General features: G+C 38.2%; 1 protein-coding gene across 7 annotated transcripts in view; it reads right to left on the bottom strand.

Moving 5' to 3' along the window:
- SLC18B1 (solute carrier family 18 member B1) overlaps nucleotides 1-21,933 on the bottom strand; it is a 51,751-nt gene that overhangs the window by 6,633 nt on the left and 23,185 nt on the right. For all 7 annotated transcript variants that reach the window (XM_069077359.1, XM_069077358.1, XM_069077357.1 and 4 more), the window contains 5 exons: nucleotides 14,291-14,427; nucleotides 10,905-11,006; nucleotides 9,629-9,720; nucleotides 8,283-8,378; nucleotides 2,716-2,790 (listed from right to left, as the gene is read on the bottom strand). In XM_069077359.1, the coding sequence (XP_068933460.1) occupies nucleotides 2,716-2,790; nucleotides 8,283-8,378; nucleotides 9,629-9,720; nucleotides 10,905-11,006; nucleotides 14,291-14,427 (502 nt within the window). The remainder of the gene's footprint in view (nucleotides 1-2,715; nucleotides 2,791-8,282; nucleotides 8,379-9,628; nucleotides 9,721-10,904; nucleotides 11,007-14,290; nucleotides 14,428-21,933) is intronic.

Below are 21,933 nucleotides of genomic sequence, written 5' to 3'. Positions count from 1 at the left end.
GGGGAGAGGGAAGTTAAAAGAAAAAACTTTTGAAAAGGGACAGGGTCAAAGTAGAAAATAGAATAAGTGGGAGGCAGGATAGTATGGAGAGAAATATAGTTAGTTTTTCACAATATAACTACTATGGAAACTTTTTGCATAACTACACATGTACAACCTATATTAAATTTCTTGTCTTTCCAGTAGGGGTGGGTGAGGAGGGAAGAAGGGAAAGAATCTGGAAATCAAAGTTTTAAAAACAAATGTTATAAAAAATTGTTTTTTACATGCAACTGGGAAATAAGATATACAGGCACTGGACTATAGAAATACATCTTGTCTTACTAGAAAGTTGGGGAGGGGGTTGGGGGAGGATATAAGAGAGGGCAGATTGGGGGAAGGTGTATTCAGCATGCTTTCTATCTTGGGGTGGGGGTAGGGGAAAGATGGGGAGAAAATTTGTAACTCAAAATCTTGTGGAAATGAATGTTGAAAACTAAAAATAAATAAATAAAGGGGAGTAATTCCAGCAACTCACCCGCTTCTCTTTGTCCTATAGCATAAGGCACTTAACAGAAGCTTAACATATTCTGAAATGGTGAGTTTTAAAGTACCACTCTGTAGAATTTGTTTTAAAGAAAAATAAAAATCAAATTCTATAAAAGTTTCAGGGTTAATTAAGTAACACTTAGATCACTTTTTCCCTGATGACTGACAGGGCTATTGTTAGAGTATTGAAGGGAGCTAGTTTGAAAATAATCCCACAGTGAAGAAAAAAAAAAAGCATACACTTTGTATTTTATAGCCACCTTTCCTTGACTATGGAAAGAAAAAAGTTTGTTTAAATTAAGGAACAACTTAAAAATCAATAAAATTTAATTGAGGAATGGGAAGGGTGATTTAAACCAAAAAGGGGCCTGTGAGGAGGAACCCCTTTAGTCCCACCTCCCCACCCCAGCTAAGAGATCCCCCACTTCTGACCTCTATCTCTGATATATCCTCTTAACAACCCCCCTAATCCCAGCTCAGAAATTCCCCTCTGACTCCCACCATGCCTTAGAAACCTCCCCCTTTGACTACCCTAGATCAGAGACTGTCTGACTTTGTTAACTCTTCTCATCTCAGATCGGGTTCCCAAATAAAAGAGCTAGGCAACAACGACAACAAAATATTGGAAAAATGCATGGAGAAAGTAAAACTGAGTTATTCTCAAGTCTCAGAAATTTATTAATGGTATGATCTTAAATAAGTTATCTCTTTTTGACTTACTTATCTGTACATAGGAAAATAATAATGGTACCCACATCCCATGGTTGCTGAGAGGATCAAAATGATATAAAGATTGTGAAATTGCTTAACATAATGACTGGCATATGGTAATCACTATGTAAGTGTTGACCATTGTTATTATTATAATTTCTTTAATTGAATGTAATTGCATACCAGGTTTTAGATATGATTAATATAAAATACCAAAGATAATATGATGAATGATTTTCTATGTTAGATAATTTAGAAATGCATTTGACTGAACTGACATCCTCTGGTAATAAGTTTTATTGCATATTTTAAATACATGATATTGTATATGTTGTTATTGGATTTCTAACTTCTTTTATACTGTGATATTTGGAAAACCATTGTATCAGAAATGCTATTAAAACAATAATTTTAAAAATCTGCTTGCTGTTAGATTATGAATTGGGCTTTTAAAAGAATGTGATAAAAACTGATAGTTGAAAACAAACATTTATTGGGTATATTTTGTTTTGAAACATAATAACAATAATAAGTTTATTATAACTGAGTTTTCATTTGAAAATTTTTGGATATCACTTATAATAATTATGAAAATATATAGAATGGTTTAAAGATATAACTTTAATACATTAATAGAAATTGACTATCAACTATTTGCTGTATGTCTGAAACCCCAGAATGTGGTTATTTTTAATTTATAAAGAATAAATGAAATGTAACTGTAAGGAAACATGAGAAATCAATAATATTCAAGTCTTTAAGTTGTGTTTAGTGAAATTTTGCTATTTGAGGTAATAACTCTTGGGATTATAATTTTGTTTTGTGTTTTCATTACAGGGATGTTTGCCTAAATTGTAATGAAACCAATAAAAGAAAATGGCTGCTGTGTGAGAAAAGTTATAGGTGGATGTTTGTTCCTGGGAAAAGTTGAGGAGACGACCTTGGTATGGACTAAGTTGATTTAGTTTCCCCATGGTGCTATTTCCTTTCTGAACAGGAAATTTCCCCACCTGGTTAATCCTGAGCCTGTTTTTTTATATCCTGTGAATACATGACACAGACATACATTCACACACTTTGATGTGGGAAGGGCCTTCAGAGGTCATCTGGTTCAACCCCCTCATTTTAGAGGTGAGGAAACTGAGGCCAAGAGGGGAAAGGAGGGAGACAGGAGCAAACATTTATTTACTGAGTGCCTACTATGTTCCTGTGCACTTTACCAATAAGAGACATTAAGAGATTTGCCCAAGGTCACACAGTAAATGATAGAAGGGAGATCTAAATGCACATCCCCTACTTTAAATAAAACACCTTCCACTGTTCTATGATTCTTCAGAGAGGATTTCAAGAGTCAAGGGATTGAAACTGATATATTAGTTCTTATATATAAATCTTATACTGCTAGAAAAATAAATCTTACATGAAAACTCAAGTAAGTATAAAGACAGCTAATTCTGTAGGAAAATAACTTCTTACCCAAGTGACCACATTGCACCAAAAAGCCCAGACACAAGTCCCAACGTGCTTAATCCTTCTTCAAATCCATTTTCACTAGAGAAAGAACAACCAAACATTTATTAAGCATAAGTGTTGACAGCAGCTGAGGAGATAAAGACAGTGACAAAAACCTTGTTTCCAGTGTGCTGCCTCAAGGAGTGATGTTAAGAGTGTTCTGGACCTTTGTTTCATTCTGACTTCTTTGGGGTGCATTCCCAGTGCTGGGGTCACTTGGGGGATGTACAGAGTTTGTCGCTTTTCTCGCCTAGCTCAAGCTGATGTCCAGAATAGTTGGACTGATTTGCAGCTCCAACTGCAATGTATCTGAGTGCCTGTTTGCCTATCTCCTCCATCACAGACTGTCCTCCTTTTCTTATATCTCTGCCAGTCTGCATGGTATGGAATGAAACCTTAGAGTTGTTTTTTAAAATAAATATATAGAATTATTACAAGGAAAGCAAGAAGGTAATAGCATCAGTGTGAAGAAATAGTATGTAATTCCTATAGGAGGTTATTTTTAACCCAAGCTTTGAAGGAAATTAGGGAGTCTAATTAACAGAGGGGGAAAGAAGGACATTCCAGGCATGGGGGACAACCTATGGAAAGGTACAGAAGTGACAGATGAGATGCAGTGTAGAGGAGGACCAAGAAGGGCCGGTATGGCTGAGAAGGGTGTATGAAGGAGGGCAAGAAGTTGGAACCAGAAAACAAAAAGTTTTCAAGGCCAAAGAGAGTAGTTTATATTTTATGCTAGAAGCAAGAGGGAACTGATATGTTAGTAAGTACCTGTGGCTGAATTTGAATTTGGGTTTTCCTGATTCCAGGCCAAGTCCTATATCAATTGTGCCACTTAGCTGCTGAGATAGAGTGCTAGAATGGGAATCTGGAGGAAGAACCAAGTTTAAATCTAGTTTCAGACACTTAGTGCTCTGTGACCCTGGCCAAGTCACTTAACCCCTATCTGCCTCAGTTGCCTCAACTGTAAAATGGGGTTGATAATAGCACCTAATCTCCCATAGTATTTTGAGGATCAAATGAGATATTCTTTGCATAACACTTAAGCATAGCACCTGGCATACAGTATGTGCTATATATAAATGTTTATTCCCTCCTCTCCCTACCTCCCTGTAATAGTAATGGAATTTAAAGATCCCCCTGTATTGGCTTGGTTTTTGGACTGATTGTGTTAAAACCCAGAGCTTGTGAATCCCACTTGTGGGATGGACTTGTTGACGTGAAAAGAGAGGGCTGAACTGGGAGGAGCTGGTGACGTAAATTTAGAGAGACACAAGAAAAGAGAGAGGCAGAAGAACTTTTTGGAAGCAGCATCTTGGAGGCAGAGAGAGACAGAGGATTGCTGAGGGCCAGTTTGAATTGCCCAGGACTTTTGAGAGCTGCCACCCAGCGCTGCCAAGGACTGAGGAGACATGGCTGTTATACTGTTATTTTGTACCTTGGGAAGTTGCTTTTGCTTGGCATTACACTCCCCCATCCACTGTGCCTCCTAACTGCCTCAAAACAATTGATGATGTAGGACTACAGCTCAGGAGAAAATCTAGGGGTGAAAATCTAGAACTAGGAGTCAGCTACATAGAGATGATGTATTCACTGAACAGAGGTGAATCCATTACCACAGATGATATGATCAAGAAAGAGACTAGAGAGAGAAAAGGGCCGTTGGGTCAGAGCTCTATTGTTCTATGCAAATGGAGTCAGACATAGATGGTGTTGCAGCAAAGGACATTCTCTTTCTGCCACTATAACTTAACTTCTGCTTTGTGTTGTTCTCTGTTTATCTATGTCACTCCATATGGATTCCTGTGACTATCACCATCCACTGGCATCTGGGTCACTCTCCTTTCATTCTCAAGCAATCTGACACTTGGCTAAAAGTCTTCTCTATTCCAATCCCTAGCCTCAAGCTTGAGGACAAATGTTCATGTTATCCCCATGAACAACTTGGGCTCTCAGTTTATTAACCTCTTCAGTTTTCATAACCTGTATCTCCACTCTAGCTCCTATGCACAGGGAGAGTCAAAAATTAACCTCAACATCACCCAACTCTATGATCTTGACCTCTCAAATTCCTTTCTGTGATCCTTATCTCCTAATCTTTCATCTCTCCCTCTGCTTTACTCTTTTTAAACCTCGTTTCTCCATCCAGCCCTTTTCATACAGGCCAGTACAACTTTGTTCTAGTCTCACTTTCTTCCTTTGGCCCTAAAATCAAGAAGTTTAACAATATACTGCTGACCACCCTTTATTTGCTTACTCCCTAACCTTCAAGCCCTGCCAATCTTAGGTCACCCCCACCCTATCCATGTCCTTTGATCAAGATGCTCAATGCTATAAGAAGGTATACAATGCTGCTGATCGGGTGCACTATAAATGTCATCAATCTCACTTGGGGCCTCATTGTTGCATGAAATTACTTTTTTAAAAAATGTTATATTTTGCCTTTTCCCACCTTCATTATAAACATATCTTTACCCAATGGATCATCTCTTACAATGAAAAATATAAAAGGAAAAACCAGCTCTGCAAAATGCATCAATTAAGGCTGACAATATATCCAATATTCTAAAATCATAATCCCTTGCCTCTGAAAAGAAAGAAGGAAGGTTTATTTTTTCTTAGTCTTCTTTGGGACCATGCTTGATGACTAGAATTACATGGCATTGTTGCTGTTTTTCTTTCCATTTATAATATTGTTGTCATTATATGGATAGTTCTCCTGGTTCTGCTTATTATACTGTTTCAATTCATATAAATTTTCCTGTACTTCTCTAAATTCATCATATTAATCTTCTCTTATAGCACAGTAATATTTCATTACATTCCCAAGTCAAGAGGCATTTTCTTTGTTTCGAGTTCTTTGCTACTATAAAAATACTATTATATATATTCTGGTATGTATGGATCTTTCTGTTTTTTCTTTGTTGGGGATATATACCTATAAATGGAATCTCTGAAGGATATGAACATTTTAGTAACTTTTTAAAGCATAATTCCAAACTACTTTCTAAAACGGTCGGACCAATTCACAGTTCCACCAACATTATATTATTATGATTGTCTTTCCATTGTGCATCCATCATTGACTATCTTCATGTTTGCCAGCTTTAGGGATGTGAGGTGAAAAAGTACTGCTTTTATTTTTATTTCTCTTTTTATTAATGATTTGGAGCAATCTTTTCATATGGTTGTTAATAGTTTGCAATTCTTTTATTCCTCCCCAAACAACTATCAAGTTTTTTAAAGCCACTGTTTTAAATTCTCCCTTAAATCCCCTGAGCTACCTCCTCTTTCATCGAAAACCTCCATCCATCTTCAGTAAGGAAATGCTTTGTAAATGCCCTCAGTTCTCCTGTTCCACACCACCATCTCCGCACAACTATGTCTCTTCTATGCTGCTTAGCTCCAGTCATAGAGGAAGAAATGGGTGTGTTTCTGGCCAAAGTTAACCTCTTCTGGTGCAGTTGATACCACCCTCTTCAGGAGCTTTGTCTCATTGATGATTTTCTCTTTGTCTTCTTCAAACTCTCCCTATCTATTAGTTTCTTCCCCATTGCCTATAAACATGTTCCCATATCTCTTATCCTTAAAACAAAAAAGCAACAACAAAATACCCAAGCGTTCACTGAACCCTTGAGAAATCATCTTTCTCTCTTTAACTACCAGAATGGTCTGTACTTACTGCCTCATTTTCCTTTTGCCCACTTACTTTCCAACTCTTTGTAAACGGGCCTCTGCTCTCCCAGATGTTATCAATGATCACTCAGTCACTAAATCCATTATTCTTCTCTTAGTCGTCATTCTTCTTACCCTTTCTGCAGCTCTGAACATTGCTACCCCTTCCTCTGAGAGGTCTATCCTCTCTCCTCTTGGCTTCAGGGATACTGCTTCCTCCTCCTTCTGTGTGGTCCCTCCTTTTTCTCCTCTGCTGGTACATCATCCTTCCCATTTCCCACTCTCTAAGTATGGCTGTCTTCCAAAAGGCTCTTCTCCCTCTGCCTTCTCTCCTTTAGTGATTTAGCTTGTTTTTCCCATGAGTCCAATTACTTCTAGATAGGAGACTTCCAACTCTATATAACTATATATATATAACTATATATAGAGCCTTCACTCTATAGAATTCCACCAATATCACCAAATGCTTTCTAGAAATATCCACCTTGATTTTCTATTGGCTCAAATTCAATTCAACCAACTTGTCTTCTTCCTAAATCTGTCCAACTCACCTAATTCTGTCTTCCCAGTCCCACCATCTTCCTACTCACCTAGGTTCAAAAACTATCATCCTCGCTTTTTCTCTCAATCATATCTCCCACCCTCCATCTACCCCAACAGCTGTCTCATCCTGTTGATTCTACATTCTCAATCTTTCTTATCCATGCTCTTTTCCACTCGTAGCATCACAATTTTAGTACAGATCTTAATACTCCTTAACTGGATGACTGCTTATACTTCACCAGATCCATGGTCCCACCCACGTGAGGGTCCCATCCATCATCAGAGCAGGTCACTGCCCCATCTATACCTTTTCATTCTCTGTAATTCTGATTCTTGTTCTTCCATGAATGCTTCATTGCCCAGCATACTAGAGGTCTTCCTCCAGGTGCTTTTACATTTTATAGACAGCAGGGAAGTACCTGGGCAGTCCATCTGTTGTTGTCAAGTTGATTCAGTGTTGTCTGAGTCTCCGAGATGCCATTTGAGATTTTCTTTAGCAAAGACACCAGAGTGATTTGCTATTTCCTTCTTCAGTTCCTTTTACAGATGAGGATCTGAGGCAAACAAGGTCAGGCAACTTTCCCAGAAGAGTAACATGCCCAGATTTGAACTCAGGTCCTCCTGACTCCAGGGCTGGTGCCCTATCCACTGTGCCACCCAGCTGTCCTTGTCATCCCTCCTTGTTTCACAGAGGATTAAAGATTCAGAACTAGGAAAAATCTCTGAAGTCTTCTACTTTAACCTCCTCATTTTAAGCTTTTCTCAAGATGATGATCTGAGATGCCTATCAGGCAAGGAGCTAGCAAAGCAGAGAGAGTGCTGGACTTGGAGCATGGAAGATTGAGTTTGAATCCTGACTCAGTCACTCGGTAGGTGTGTGAGTCTGGGCAAGTTACTTAATTTCTCTCAGCCTCGGTTTTCTCCTCTTTAAGATTGGGGCATAACAGCACCCACCTCACAGAGATGTTGTGAGTATCTAATGAGACAACACATGTAAACCAGAGATAATATATATGGGGTACCATTAAAATGCTATTCTTAAGATTGTCGTGGCTAACTGAAGCCTACGGAGGATAAGCGACCAAGGTCATACACACAGTATCAGACACAGGATCTGAATCCAGGTCCTGACTCCAGAGTCAGTGCACATTCAGTTATTCCATGATGCCTCCACATGACCAGGTCATCTCCTTTTCTAATTACAGTTTTTCCACACAGTGAAACTAAAGAAAGTTTCCAACACATATTATTATCTCAAATACATAAACATATGTATTATCATATACATAAAATTGACTGAAATGATCACTTACTATGCACAACTGAGTAACTCTGGGAAAGTTGGTATTATACTCATTGCAGCTGAGATGCCATTCACGACCAGGACCAGGATGAAGAGCCAGAGATGACTGCCAAAAAGAATTAGTGTTTTAAAGAAAACGAGAACTTTGTAGATTGTGCTAGTGTGATCAAGGTCACAAGTTAGTTAGCTTCACACAGAGAAGAACCGCTATTGGTCACTGACTCTAGAAGCCAGGTCTTGGTCTATCAGAGATTCAATGTGATCACACTGGTATGATGGTCCTTGCAGGAAAGGGGAATGCCTGAGAATGTAAGTGTCAGAGGAACCATCACTACTACTAAAAAGATATATAAGTATATATACTCCATTGAAATCCACTGATCTCCATATTCCAAGAGTAGCCCATTTTCCTTACTTAGCCCTTTCTATCATATTTCCTCCCCTTCTTCCTGTCCTCAGGTCAGTTCCAACATCTTTTGATATATAATAGGATAACTGTACTGACTATGGGCATATCTTTCAGTCTTACTTCTCCTACAGTCTCTCTGGAAGCCAAGTATATGGTAAAGCCTTGACACACCTGCTACATATCTGAATTTTGTATTAATAAATGTCTTTTGCAGTTGTCCTGGCAAAGTTTGGATTGGTTGCTGTGCTTAGCTGGGAAGAAATCCAGCTCTCTGAGCCTTTAGCAACTCATGCTACCTCAAAAGGGATCCAGTTCAAGCTCACCAGAACTGTTATATTTCCATTATCAGTGCTTTAAAAAAAAGTTGCTATTAAAGGACAAATGAGAGCAAAAGCTAATTGAGGTAGGTCAGTTTTTGTTTTTATCAAAGCACCAGAACTATCTCCTTTTGGCATACAAAGAAATGAAATTTACTATCAATATTTTGAAATGAAGAAGGGATCCATGGCTATTGCAAGCAATTTTTTCATCATAGTCAATTCTTTTTTTTTTTTAATATAAGCAATTGGGGTTAAGTAACTTGCTCAAGGTTACATGGCCAGTTATTTCTGGGTGTGATGCTAAGTATCAGAGCCCGGATTTGATCCCAGGTCATCCCAACTCTGGGGTCCATGCTCTTACTCACTGAGCCACCTGGCCACCCCTATCATAGTCAATTCTTATATTTATTCTTAGTAACTTAGATCATTTAAGAAGTTCAGATCCTTATGCTTTGAGTAATATGGAAGGGCTGGCCAGCATTCCATATGGCCCCAGACCCAAAGGTAACTTCACTGATAAAAAGCAGGTACAACTAAAAAAGGGTATCTCAGATTAATTCCAGTAACATAAAGACTTCTTAGTGATACTTACACAATAATTATGAGAAAAGAGAAGAGAAATTTTACCTTTCCATATGCAAGACTGGAACAGGTCCTAAAAGCATATAGCATACTGCTGTTATTATGTTACCAGAAACCAGGAGCCATTTCCTTAGGTACTAATAAAGAAAAAACAAGGACCAGATGCAATCCATAGAAGTAAAAACTTTTTACTAACAGATTAGTATAAGTTAAAAGCAAGATAATATATTTATAAGACTCAAGTGAATAGAAAAACAAACTACTCTTTCACTTTGAGACAATAAATGAACGGTAAATTGAATGAAGGTGGGGTCAGATTTGTGTGGCATTCATCAATGACAATCATAAGAATTATAATAACTACATTTATACGGTACTATATGCTTTATTATCTCATTTTCATTTCATTATCCCTCAAAGAAAACGGTAAGGGTGGAAGAAGACGAAGAAAAGGTACTTGTCTCCTTATTATACACACTTGCTAATCTTAGAGATGCATTTTGAGTTACAGTTTTCAGGAAAGTAAAAATAGTTCAGAATTAAAGGAGGATGGTATTTATATGCCAATGTTTTCACCAATTCTGACCTTAAAAAAAAAGTCTACTTGTAAAATTAGAAAGGAGGCATGAGGTAGGAAAGGATCTCTCCTTTAAAATTGTTTTTTTTTTAAATCCACAAATTACAAATTTTGCCTTATGCATGTACTTGAAAAGGAGCTAAACATTACAAGGTAAAATACACAAGATATTAAAAATACTTCCTTTTTAATCAAGCACTTCAGGTACCGCTATAAGCAATACTGAACAATTGTCCAGAAATATTGAGCATATTAAGAGTAAATAAAAGTCCTGGTTGGGGGTGGGAAGAGGGGTGAAGGAAGATAAGCAACAAGGGCTATAAAAACCCAAGATTTGGCCACTAGAATCTTCCCCTTTTAACTAATAGCTTATTCCAAGTTAAGGGATGGAAGTGGCATTCAATGATTTCACATACTACCAATAGCTATTTTCTTGGTCAATTCCTCCTCCAACAAGCAAAATCCAAATTTTGTTTCCTCCCAAAATTAAAATTCTATGTTTATGTCTATTCTTTCAAAATATAGAAATGAAAGAATTAAAAAGGAAGAAAGGTGGAAAGGAAAGAGTGAGAAAGAAAGAAAGGAAGGAAGGAAGGAAGGAAGAAAAGAAAGAAAGAAAATAAAAGGAAGATAAGAAAAGAAGGAAGGAAGGAAGAAACCCTAGCCAGGGGTATGTTATTGGTGTTTTACAACCAGAAAATGTGAAAACACAAAATTAAATTCTTAAGAAGAAAGAACACTTACTGGAATTTTATCGCTTAACAGTCCAAAGAGGGGTGAAGAAATAGTATATGATAATGCCAGCCCCAGAAATACGAACCCCACGTATCCTGCAGACAAATTAAACTGCAAGAGAAATATTGAACTGAAGTTATGATTAAGTCATTGATCTAAGCCAGGGGTTCTTAACCTATCAGGATTTGCAAGTGGATTTTAGAAAGTCTCTGAAGGTATATGGGAAAACAGTTACATTTTTATTTTCAGCAACCTCTAAATGAAACTTCCCTTTAATTAACAATTTAAAAACAAAGCATGTTTCTGAAAATAGATCCACTGGCTTCACAGGATTTGTCAAAGGGGTCCATGACCCAAAAAAAGGTTAAAAACTTCTGATTCAAACAACGTCCCCCCTTTCATCCTTGCACCATTTTTCATGCTCTTATTCTTTAGTAAGAATCAACTAATAAAATTAAGACCCTTTCTTATCGTACCTGCTAATTCAAATTATATAAGCTTTTTTTTTTCCTAATTAGTTAGCTAATTCCTTTTCTACTTATTGGGGGCTGTAGAAAAGCAACTTGGGACAGAAAAAAAAGAACACTAAACCAGGCAGGAGTCTGAAGGCATCCTTCTTAATCTCTGGGTGCTTTTCACTAGCTAGGAACTGATCAGTAACCCCTCTATGGCTCAGTTTACTCATCCATAAAAGAGAATAACTATGGACTCAATGATATGTCTATGAAGAATCCCTCGGAAAATTATAAAGCACTATAAATGTAAAATGTTGTTTAATTGGGGCAGCTAGGTGGTGCAGCGAGTAAGAGTGCCAGCCTGTGATAGTAATGGCAATTAAAGATTCCCCGGTATTGGCTTGGTTTTCAAATTGATTGTGTTAAAACCCAGAGCTTGTTAATCCCACCTGTGGGATGGACTTGTTGATGTGAAAAGAAAGTCCTGAACTGGGAGGAGCTGGTGACGTAGATTTGGAGAGATAAGGGAGAGGCGGAAGATCTTTTTGGAAGCAGCACCTCGTGGAGAGAGAGAGAGACTAAGAGAATTGCTGGTGGCCGCTTTGAATTGCCCTGGACTTTTGAGACCTGCCAAGGACTGAGGAGACATGGCTGTTTTGCTGGTACTTTGTCTGTCTGTTTTGATGTTATTTTGCCAGATTTGTCCACTGGTGAAAGACTGTCCTGTTGAAGAAGTCCTGGAACCTGGCATTTGGTTAAGAAGCCCTGAGACTGTCCTGCAGACAGAGAGTGAATACTGTCCACTGGTGAGGGACAGTGCTGTTGTTGCAGGGGTCTGGAGACTGTCCTGCAGACAGAATGAATACTGTCCACTGGTGAAGGACAGTGCTGTTGTTGCAGGGGTCTGGGAGCCTTTCTGTTGGTTCAGAAGCCCTGAAGAAGGATTTTCTTGTTGTATGTTTACAGAAATCCTGGGAGAGGGCTTTGCTAATGTGTTCAGGGGTTCTAGGACAGTTCTACAGACAGAGGATAAATTCATGAAGGGATTGGCAATGTATCTTATGGCCTTGCTAAGCCTTGTCTCCCCAGGAACTAAGATTGCTGAGAACTTGCCACGTGTCAAGATGAAGAAAAGACCTCCATTTGGGTATTAAGGGCTGTGTTTAAACTTGATGTAACTCTGGGGTAGATTCAATTGTGAACCAGGGGTGGGGAACTTTTGACCTTATGTTTGAAAACTAATCTCCATTTGAGAAGAGGGGCTTTGTGGTGGACTTAATTAAGGTATAGCCTAGGGGTGGAGAAGTATTTAGAACAGAGACTTTGTAATTGATTGAATGATTGGAAGGTCCTGGGGTGGGGTAGTACTTGGGAGATTATTTAATCACGCTTAGTAAATGCTGTATTTGGAATGATGTCATGTTTTGATCTTCTCTGTTCTTGGTTTGTCACTGAATAAAATGGAGAGCACCTATGCTGGTATTCTGAACCTTGGGAAGTTGCCTTTCTTTTGGCATTACATTACACAGCCCTGGAGTCAGGAGGACCTGGGATCGGTTCCAGCCTCAGATACTTAACACCCACACACACACACACACACAAAATTGGCCATGTAACCTTGAGCAAGTTACTTAACCCCAGTTGCTTTAAAAAAAAAATGTTGTTTAATAGTTTAGTGTTTTAAATGTTTTCTTAGAGTTGACGTTATTGGTTTTCACCTCTTCTTTCTCTTTTCCCCCAAGGAGAAACTGAAGTCTATTACTAAGCAAGTATATTAGGAAACAGTATTTAAGACAATCCATCTTCTCATCTCTAAGAAGTTAGGCCTTGGGGCGGCCAGGTAGCACAGCGAGTAAGAGCATGGTGAGTAAGAGCACCAGCTCCAGTGTCAGGATGACCTGGGGATCAAATCCAGGCTCCAACACTTAGCACCCACCCAGAAACACCTGGCTGTGTAACCTTGAGCAAGTTACTTAACCCCAATTGCTTAGGGGCGGCCAGGTGGCTCAGAGAGTAAGAGCACCGGCTCCAGTGTTGGGATGACCTGGGGATCAAATCTGGGCCCAGATACTTAGAACCACACCCAGATATAACTGGCCATGTAACCTTGAGCAAGTTACTTAACCCCGATTACTTAAAAAAAAAAAAAGTTAGGCCTTTAGAAAAAAATCACAGTAACAGGATACTAAAGCCTGAATATGGGGCTTAATCATCTAAATATCAATAAAACATTAATAATTAAGACAATGTGGCCCCTAAGCTAAACCAGGTGTCAGTACCAGTTATTTCAAATTATTTTAATGGATGTAATGATTTCATGAATGTGGATATTCTCTCTTATCAGCACAGAGCACAACCCATCCAAGCCTTCTCATCCGTTACAATTCTTTTCTATGTAATCTCTCCCATAGATACTGGACAGATACTTTAACCAACATGTAACAATGAAGCATGTGGACTAGACCTTAATATAATCATCTGAGGACCACCTGAAAAAGATTTGTCATCTAAAAAGAGTAGGGATTTTGCTGCTGCCCCAGCAGTTTCCAAGGTCACTTTCTCTTTCTCAAAGTTGTTGTCTTTCCAGTGGAAGTGTTAACTTTTGTTAAACATTTGTAAAGTTTGCAAAAGCCCTTTAAAGACATGATTTCATTTGAGTCTTACATTTTACAAATGAAGAAACTGAGACCCTGAGAGGTTGAATGACTTGCAGGAGTCCCACAAGTGGTAAGTATCAGAGAGGAATTCACTCCAGGCCCTTCTTGACTTCGGCAGCAGCTCTCATGCCACTACACCAGAGAGGTGGAGAACTCTGAGCTCAAGTAAAACCTCCTGCTCTTATACCTGTCATGGCTGTTCAGAGGCTTTTCCTAAAAGCAGAGTAGCAGGCAGCTTATAGCTATATGCAAAATTGAAATTTTTTATATTAATATCACTTACTTTATTCAATACAAAGAGAGACAGTGTAGGATCCAAGAAGCCAAAGCCTCCACTTAATGAAATGATGACAAATGATATAAGTCCAACCTTGGGTAGAGTAACCAGCTTCCAGAATGAGTGTTGACTAGGAGCAGAATCTATTGAGCAAAGGAGATAACAGGAGTAACTCCTGGTAATTTTAAATTTAACTTTTAGAATGTTATTAATAATTTATTTTTATGATCATCTTTATTTCTCAATATATTTCTCCCTCCTCCCTATCTAAAGATCCAATCCTACTAATTATGAAATGGATACCTATGAGACTTGGTAGTCTTCAAGTCCAATTCCTCATTCGAAGACATGGGTTCAGAGAACTAAAATGACTTGTCTAAGGTCACATAGTCACTTAGTGACATAGCAGGGAGCATTCTTTCCACAAACTGGAAAAGATTGTAAACCCTCTCTTATCCAAAAGGATCTCCCATATTTCCCCTACTGGTCTTTAAAGAGTATATAACATTCCTAACCAGCTGTGAGAATTACTTTCTTGGTTTGATAATTGATTAATTTGATAGTGATTAATGAATCAACGTCAACACAGAGAAAGAGCTTCAGTGTTACACCCCAGGATCTAACCTTGACTGACCTTGTGTTGTCCCAATCTATTATCAGCAGTTTGGATGATAGCACACTTGCAGATGACCCAAAGCTGGGAGTGATACACAGTGAAGGTGCTAAGTGGATGACAGAATCAAGATACAAAATGTCTCTAAAGACTAATGTGGCCTTTAGGTCCAAATCTAAAATGATTATACTGATTTCTACTAAAATTTAAGGCCTACACTTAAAAACAAACAAACTTGTCTACGCAAAAACCTAAATGGAGAAAATACTTCATGTGAAAAAATCTGGAGGCATCAGTGACCTTAAAATTCAATATGAGTCAACAATATCACTTAGTAGTTAAAAAAATAATTAAATTGCATTGAGAGGCATAATACATAGAGCAAAAGGAGAGACAGTCTCTCTGCACTCTACCTGGATTAGAGTACATGTAAAGTATTCTTCTGGCTACCTCAATGTGTAGGAAGGGCATTGGAAAACTGGAGAAGCTCCAGAGAAGGGAGACCAGGATGGTAAGAGGAGGAGGCCTGTGCTATATAAGGACTGGTGTAAATAGAAGCACAGCACACAGGAGAGTCTCCTGATCAGTTCTGCTAGGTGCAGGGGTACATTTCTGTGGAGTCTGGATTCAGTCAAATGGCAGCACTTGAAGACCTAGAGGACCTTCATGTGGCCTGGAGGCTGCGGGTTCTCCCCCTCCTGGGGCATGCTAAGTTTAAGAATTTCAACATTACAGTATGACAGAACAGAATGTGGTGTCACTAGGTTTGAGAAAGGATGTGATGCCACCATGTGGCTAAAAATAGTGCCTGCATTTTTGGAGAAGCAAAATGCAGGTATATTTATCCAGAGAATTAAAACTTACTGTGTCTTAAGTTAACTTTAAAATTGAAATGTAAATTCTGGACTGACTGATATTTTGAAGAAAATTTAGCTAAAATCTTAAAATTCAGCCAATGATATTTGAGTTTCTGCTCTGTAATGAACTCTCTCTCTTTGTATGTATGTATATATGCTGGAATAAGAACATAAAACCCTTTCCCTTGGGAATCTTAAAAATGTAATAATGGTTAAAGAGAGAGCCCAAAACAACAACAGCAGAAACCCAAAACCTATCAGACCGCCATGAATGCAAATAAACAGAATAAACAAATTAGACATAACTAAACTAAATATAAATAAATTAAATTAAAATAAACATAAACAACTAAGAAGTTGCTGGATTGACTTGAGGGACTAATTGTATATAAAATTAACCAAGACCCTTTCTTTCTAACATCTTCGATCTCTGCTTCTTCACTGGCTAATTTATCTCCCTCTTCAAAACAGACACAAATGACCTCTATATTGGAAGTTTTCTTTTTATTTTAGTTTGTCCTCTACTGTTAAAATTATTCTTTCCTTCCACAGGTAAGACTGCTCTCACGTGATTTCTAGATCCTTCCACTTTCTCACTACTCTGTTTACACCACTGAGAGAGTTTGTGCTCCTACTCTATTGAAACAGCCTTCTCCGAATACAGTGACCTTTTGGGATCTTTCTTGTCCCTTCTCTTTACTCCCTTGGCGACTTTATCTACCATTATGGTAGGTCGATTCAGCATGATGCAGAGAGGCAGAGGTATTGCAAAAAAAGCAATGGGCTTGAAATCAGGAAGCATGGGTTCAAGTCCTGCCTTGGATTTGACTTAGAATCTTGGATGACCTTGGGCAAATCACTTAATCCCTCTGATATTCAGTTTCCTCATATATAAGATGGGAACACTACCATCACCTACCTCACAGAGATATTGTGAGAATAAAGTGGGATGATTTATACAAAGCACAATATAAACCCTAGTGGTCACAGTCACATGTGTAAGATTCTAAACTTGAACTCTGGTCTTCTTGACTCTGAAACTGAATCTCTAACTGCCATGCAATGATGCCTCTTTATCAGTTATTATTATAATATTAATGACTAATTATAGTATTGTATAACATATTGTTATAATAATAATAATAATAATAATCTCCCAAATCCAAGGTCAACTTCAACTTTCTGAAGATTTCTCCCACATTTCTACTATCATCTTAATAGTAGAAGTGTTCATTCAGCAGTCTCATTGTCACATTTATCATTTCAAAACCAAAATTAATCAACACTGTATAGTGAGAGAAAGAAGATTAGGTTGAGAATTAGGAAACTTTGGTTCTAGGTCACTCAATTCTAACTTCTAACTTTGGAAAGGTCACTTAACATCATCGTATTTTTTTCCCCCTGCAGGAGGCAATAGGGATAAAGTGATTTGCCCAGGGTCACAAAGCTAGTAAGTTTCTGAGGCTGGATTTGAACTCAGGTTTCTCCTGATTCCAGGGCCACTGTTCTATCCACTGTGCCACCTACCTGCTCCCAGGTTTGGGAGATCCCTAACTCATCAACTATAATGTTCCATTAAATAATCAAGGTATTATTGATAAATATCCAAGTTGATTACCATAGATACTTTCCCTGCATCTTTTCTACTCTTTATGGTTTCCAGGGATGAAAATAACCACAGAAATAGTATCCTCTTCCCTGATCTGTTCTGTTCCACTTCTTATTAGCATTCTACCAGGTGATGGAACATTTGGGAAAATAAAATTTCCTTCACAAAGAGGTATGATCATCATTAACGATTCTATAAATGAAGAGGATGAATTCCAGTGACATTTGTACTATCAGAAGCTCATCTACCTGAGATAATCTGCTGAGGTACTTCACTGTCAGCAGACTGATGCACTTCTCCCCTGTAATTTGCCCTCTCAGTAACTGATTTCTAAGAAACTTTCAGCTTAAAAATTTTACAAACCTGCTGTTAACATCGGCCCCTCCTCCTGTTTCCCCGTCCTTTATGCCTTGCCACCATTACCCTACTTCAAGCTGTTTGTAGCTAGCAGAAAACCACTCCAGTATTTTTGCCAAGAAAACCCCAAATGGGGTCATAAAAAGTTGGACACAACTAAAATGCCCAAACAATAAACGACTGTCTTCCAATAGCTTTCCTCTCCACACCCCAATTCACACTGCCAGATTAATCTTCAAAGAAAACATCTTCTTCACATCATCTCCCTGCTCAAACATCCTTTACTATCTCCCCACTGCCTAAAGGAAAAAAATTCAAACTTCCTAGTGGCATTCCAGGTCTTCTCCTTCCTTTCAGCTCGAGCTGCCTGACCCACCACACACACCTTGTTTTCTTGACTTTATTCACACAATTCCATCACTTTTTCTGTGCTCTCTGTCCCATTTCCATCCATTAACAGATTATATCCATCAAGTCTCAGTTGAAATTCTACTTACTCCATGAAACTTTCCATGATCACTATAACAAGAAGTGATTACTCATTCTTCTGGATCATTATTGTAAACCTGTTATTAAACTATTTATAAGCATATATCCTTAATATAAGTGTTTTTTATTTTTTAAATAAAATATATACATACTACCATACTAATAATTATGCAAATATAAAACTTACAAAAAATAAAAATGAGATAAAGATAAAGCAATATTTGATGCCAGAGTCACTAGGGAAGGCCTGCAGTTTATTATTAGGGGAGTAATATGGTCATACCTGCCCTTTGGGAAAATCACTTTGGCAACTGTGTGAAGGATGGACTGAACATTGCAATAGTCCATGGGAAAAGTGACAAGGGTCTAAATTAAGGCAGCAGTTATGTTAGTAGAGAGAAGATTTCAATATGTAAGAGATAGAGTAGAAATAAAAAACAAGATTTGACAAATGATTGGCAATATGGGATGAATGAATGAGGAGTCAAGAATGACACTGGGACTGGGAATTTGGGTGCCTGGAAGGATGGTAGTGCCCTTTACAATGATAGGGATATATTTTAATGGTATGGATGGGGGGAGGGGAGTGAAAGACAAAGCAATGAGATCTGCTATGAAGATCTAAACCCAGCTTGCTTATCTTGTGGGACTCATCTTGTTACACAGAATACAAAAAGAGGGGTGGGGTGGAGGAGATAGAATAAAGGAAATTCTTATTCCACAGTAACTCACTTGGAGCAGGTTTGAAACAGCTTTAGCCACAAGGTGACCTGGGGGCAGGGGGTAGATTCAGCTAGTATAACAGCTGCAGGTATCTGAGCCATAGTTATGTTATGAGTACTATATGAGGCTGAAGCTCAAGAATATTAGAGACCAGTAGTGGGAAAGCATGGAGTGATAATGGGTGAAGGGGGTGGTAGAATTGTGTTGAATATGAGCCTGTAATTGTCTATTATTCCCACTTTCTGGTTGATTGCCCACATACCCCTTAAGATCATGCCACAGATACAACGTACATGTGATGACTGACTTTGACAGACTGGGCTCCTCTCAGAAATGTAAGGTTAGAAGACAACTCCAAAAGACTCATGATGTAAAGAGATATCCACATCCAGAGAAATAAGCACAGAGTCTGAATGCAGACTGAAGTAAACTATTTGCTCTCTTTCTTTTTCTTGTTTTGTTTCCTCTTTCCCATTGTTCATTCCATTGGTTATAATCCTTCTTTACAACCTGACTAATGTTTAATGTGAAGGTATTTGTAGATCCTATATTTGATTGCATACTGCCATGGGGGGGAGGGGGAGGAGGAGAGAGAGGAGAAGAAAATTTGAAACTCAAGGGATTGTGGAGCTGAATGCTGTAAACTAAAAGTAAATAAATAAATTAAAAAAAAAAAGATCATGCCACAGAACCCCAAAATGTCACCTGGCTGCCTCACATTTAAAAGTTATTTCACTATAATTATTTGCAGGTTGAAAAGACAACTTATCAAGTTATAAGGAAGAAAAAACAACACTGTCAATTGTACTAAGTTTGGTTCATAGGATTATCGATGTAGAGTTTTAGCAGGGACTGTTATTTTAATAAAAGCTTTACAAATCTTAGCAAGGTACAGGAGACAAAAATAAAATTTTGCTGGATTCTGGCAAAGAGGCATTTAATTCAGTGAAAATAACCCTGCAATTTTAGGCATATGGGGCATGTTCAAGTCTTAGCTCCTACCTTTATGACCCTAAAGAAATGACTTAATTTCTCTGAGCCTGTTTCCTCATCTGAAAAATGGATAACATTGTTTCTACTATATACCTTATGAAGTTATGCAGAAAGACTATACAAAGGAGTTATTTTTGCACTATTTTCAGTATATTATCCATGAATAGTTGCATATGAGAATCCATGTAAAAGACAGCAGAGAAACATGAATGGAAAAGGAAAAGGAGTTGGGCCAGTTATGTAGCAAGTGTGAAAGCATAACATGAAAATTTCACATACTTTACTGATATATATGTCAGACTTTCTGAGGAAGTACTCTGGCACACTGGGAGGACACCCACCCTATAACTCTGCTTCCTAGAGGGCTGTAGGAGGTAGGAGAAGGTACTGCTGAGTGAGATCCTTTGGGGTTAGGGATTTTTCTCCACTGTTAGTTTGTTTGGGTTTTCACACAAACTGAAAAGAAGTGTATGGGTTATAATCTGGGAATACCAACGTCAATGAGAGCATAAATCCATTAATATTCTAATAATTACCTAAGCAACAAACCAATTAAAAAACTTTTATAAATAATTATTACATAATCATCCCTGTCCTCAAAAAGCTAACAAAGACCTAAGTAGCATTGCTATAAGTTCTCTGCAGTAGGTGACCAACAAGATGGAGGCCTAGATGTTTTCTAATGCTCTTGATGTCTTAAGTTTCTCCAAAATAGTTATTAAGTCCTACAGATAAAGCAATTCCAGGTGTCTCCAGCCTAGGATATCAAACCAAAGGAAGGTAATGATCTGATGAACTATCAACAGAGAAGAATCTCTAACCCCTTACAAGGTCACTGAGAAGCTCCCCATCTACCTCCTATAATCCTCCAGGAAGCACAATTAATTGTATAAACTGACCTATCTGTTTGCAAGAGAACTCAGCTCTATACCCTGACCCATTCCCCTCTCCCCCAGAGCCATAGAAATGCAAACAGAAGAAATTAGTTCTGTCAAAACAGTGATCAGCCAGAGAGCAAAGGGAGTTGAGGCAGGGTGTATGTGTGGTTGTGTGGGATTCCATTAATCCTGAGGGAAAGAGCACATTATCCATCTGGGGTCAGTTCTATTCTCCAAGAAGCCACTTGAGGCAGAGACCTAAGGTGGTAAATGGTGAATTGCCCAGTACAGGAGGAGGCTGAGACACTGAGATAAAAAAACCCAAGAGAAACTACCATCAAAGAGGAGAGAGTCAAAAAATGAGCAAAATAAGAAAGCAAAGGGGAAAAAAAGCTTGAGGATAGCAAGATTTCAGGAGGAAAAAAATGAAAACAAAAACATTGAGCATAAGTAGATAAATCAACAGAGAAGACAGTAATAGCAGAAGGGAATATGGCCTCCAGGTCAAGTAAAAGAACTCAGCATCTATGGATAAATATTGCAAGGTAAAGGAAAGAAATCAATGCCTAATGAGGCAGAAGAGCCTGTGGGTACCCAAGAGAGCATGGAACCACAGTAGGATGTTCTTAAATGGTTTAAAAGAGAAATAAGAATTGTGAAAGCATAACTCATGTCCTGAACAGCAAAAATGACTAGCAAAATAGAATACGAATTCACAGTGGCCTGGCCAAAGAGACAAAGAGAGTATAACTGACTGGAAATGCAAATACACAGAAGCAAAGGACAATCTGGAAGACAAAAAGCACAATGAAATAACATTAAAAGAAAGCATTATCTCCATACAAAAAAAATATATTGAAAAGCTGCATCGAGGGGCGGTTAGGTGGCGCAGTGAGTAAAATGCCGGCCTCAGAGTCAGGAGGAACCGAGTTCGGTTCTGACCTCAGACACTTAACACCCACACCAACAAAAAAAAACTAGCCATGTAACCTTGGGCAAGTTACTTAACCCCAATTGCCCTCCAAAAAAGCAAAAAAAAAAAAAGCTGCATAGAGACAACATAGGGATTACAGAGTTCCCAGGGGAACACAAATCAAAAAAACCTGAACACTATATTGCAAGAAATAATA

Source organism: Petaurus breviceps, unplaced genomic scaffold (genome assembly GCF_028583685.1).
Source record: "Petaurus breviceps papuanus isolate PSGF00001 unplaced genomic scaffold, PetGlider_PUasm1.0 90977, whole genome shotgun sequence".
NCBI lineage: Eukaryota > Metazoa > Chordata > Mammalia > Diprotodontia > Petauridae > Petaurus > Petaurus breviceps.
Note: the sequence above shows the minus strand (reverse complement) of the source record. Positions and strands in the feature narration are given on the sequence as shown.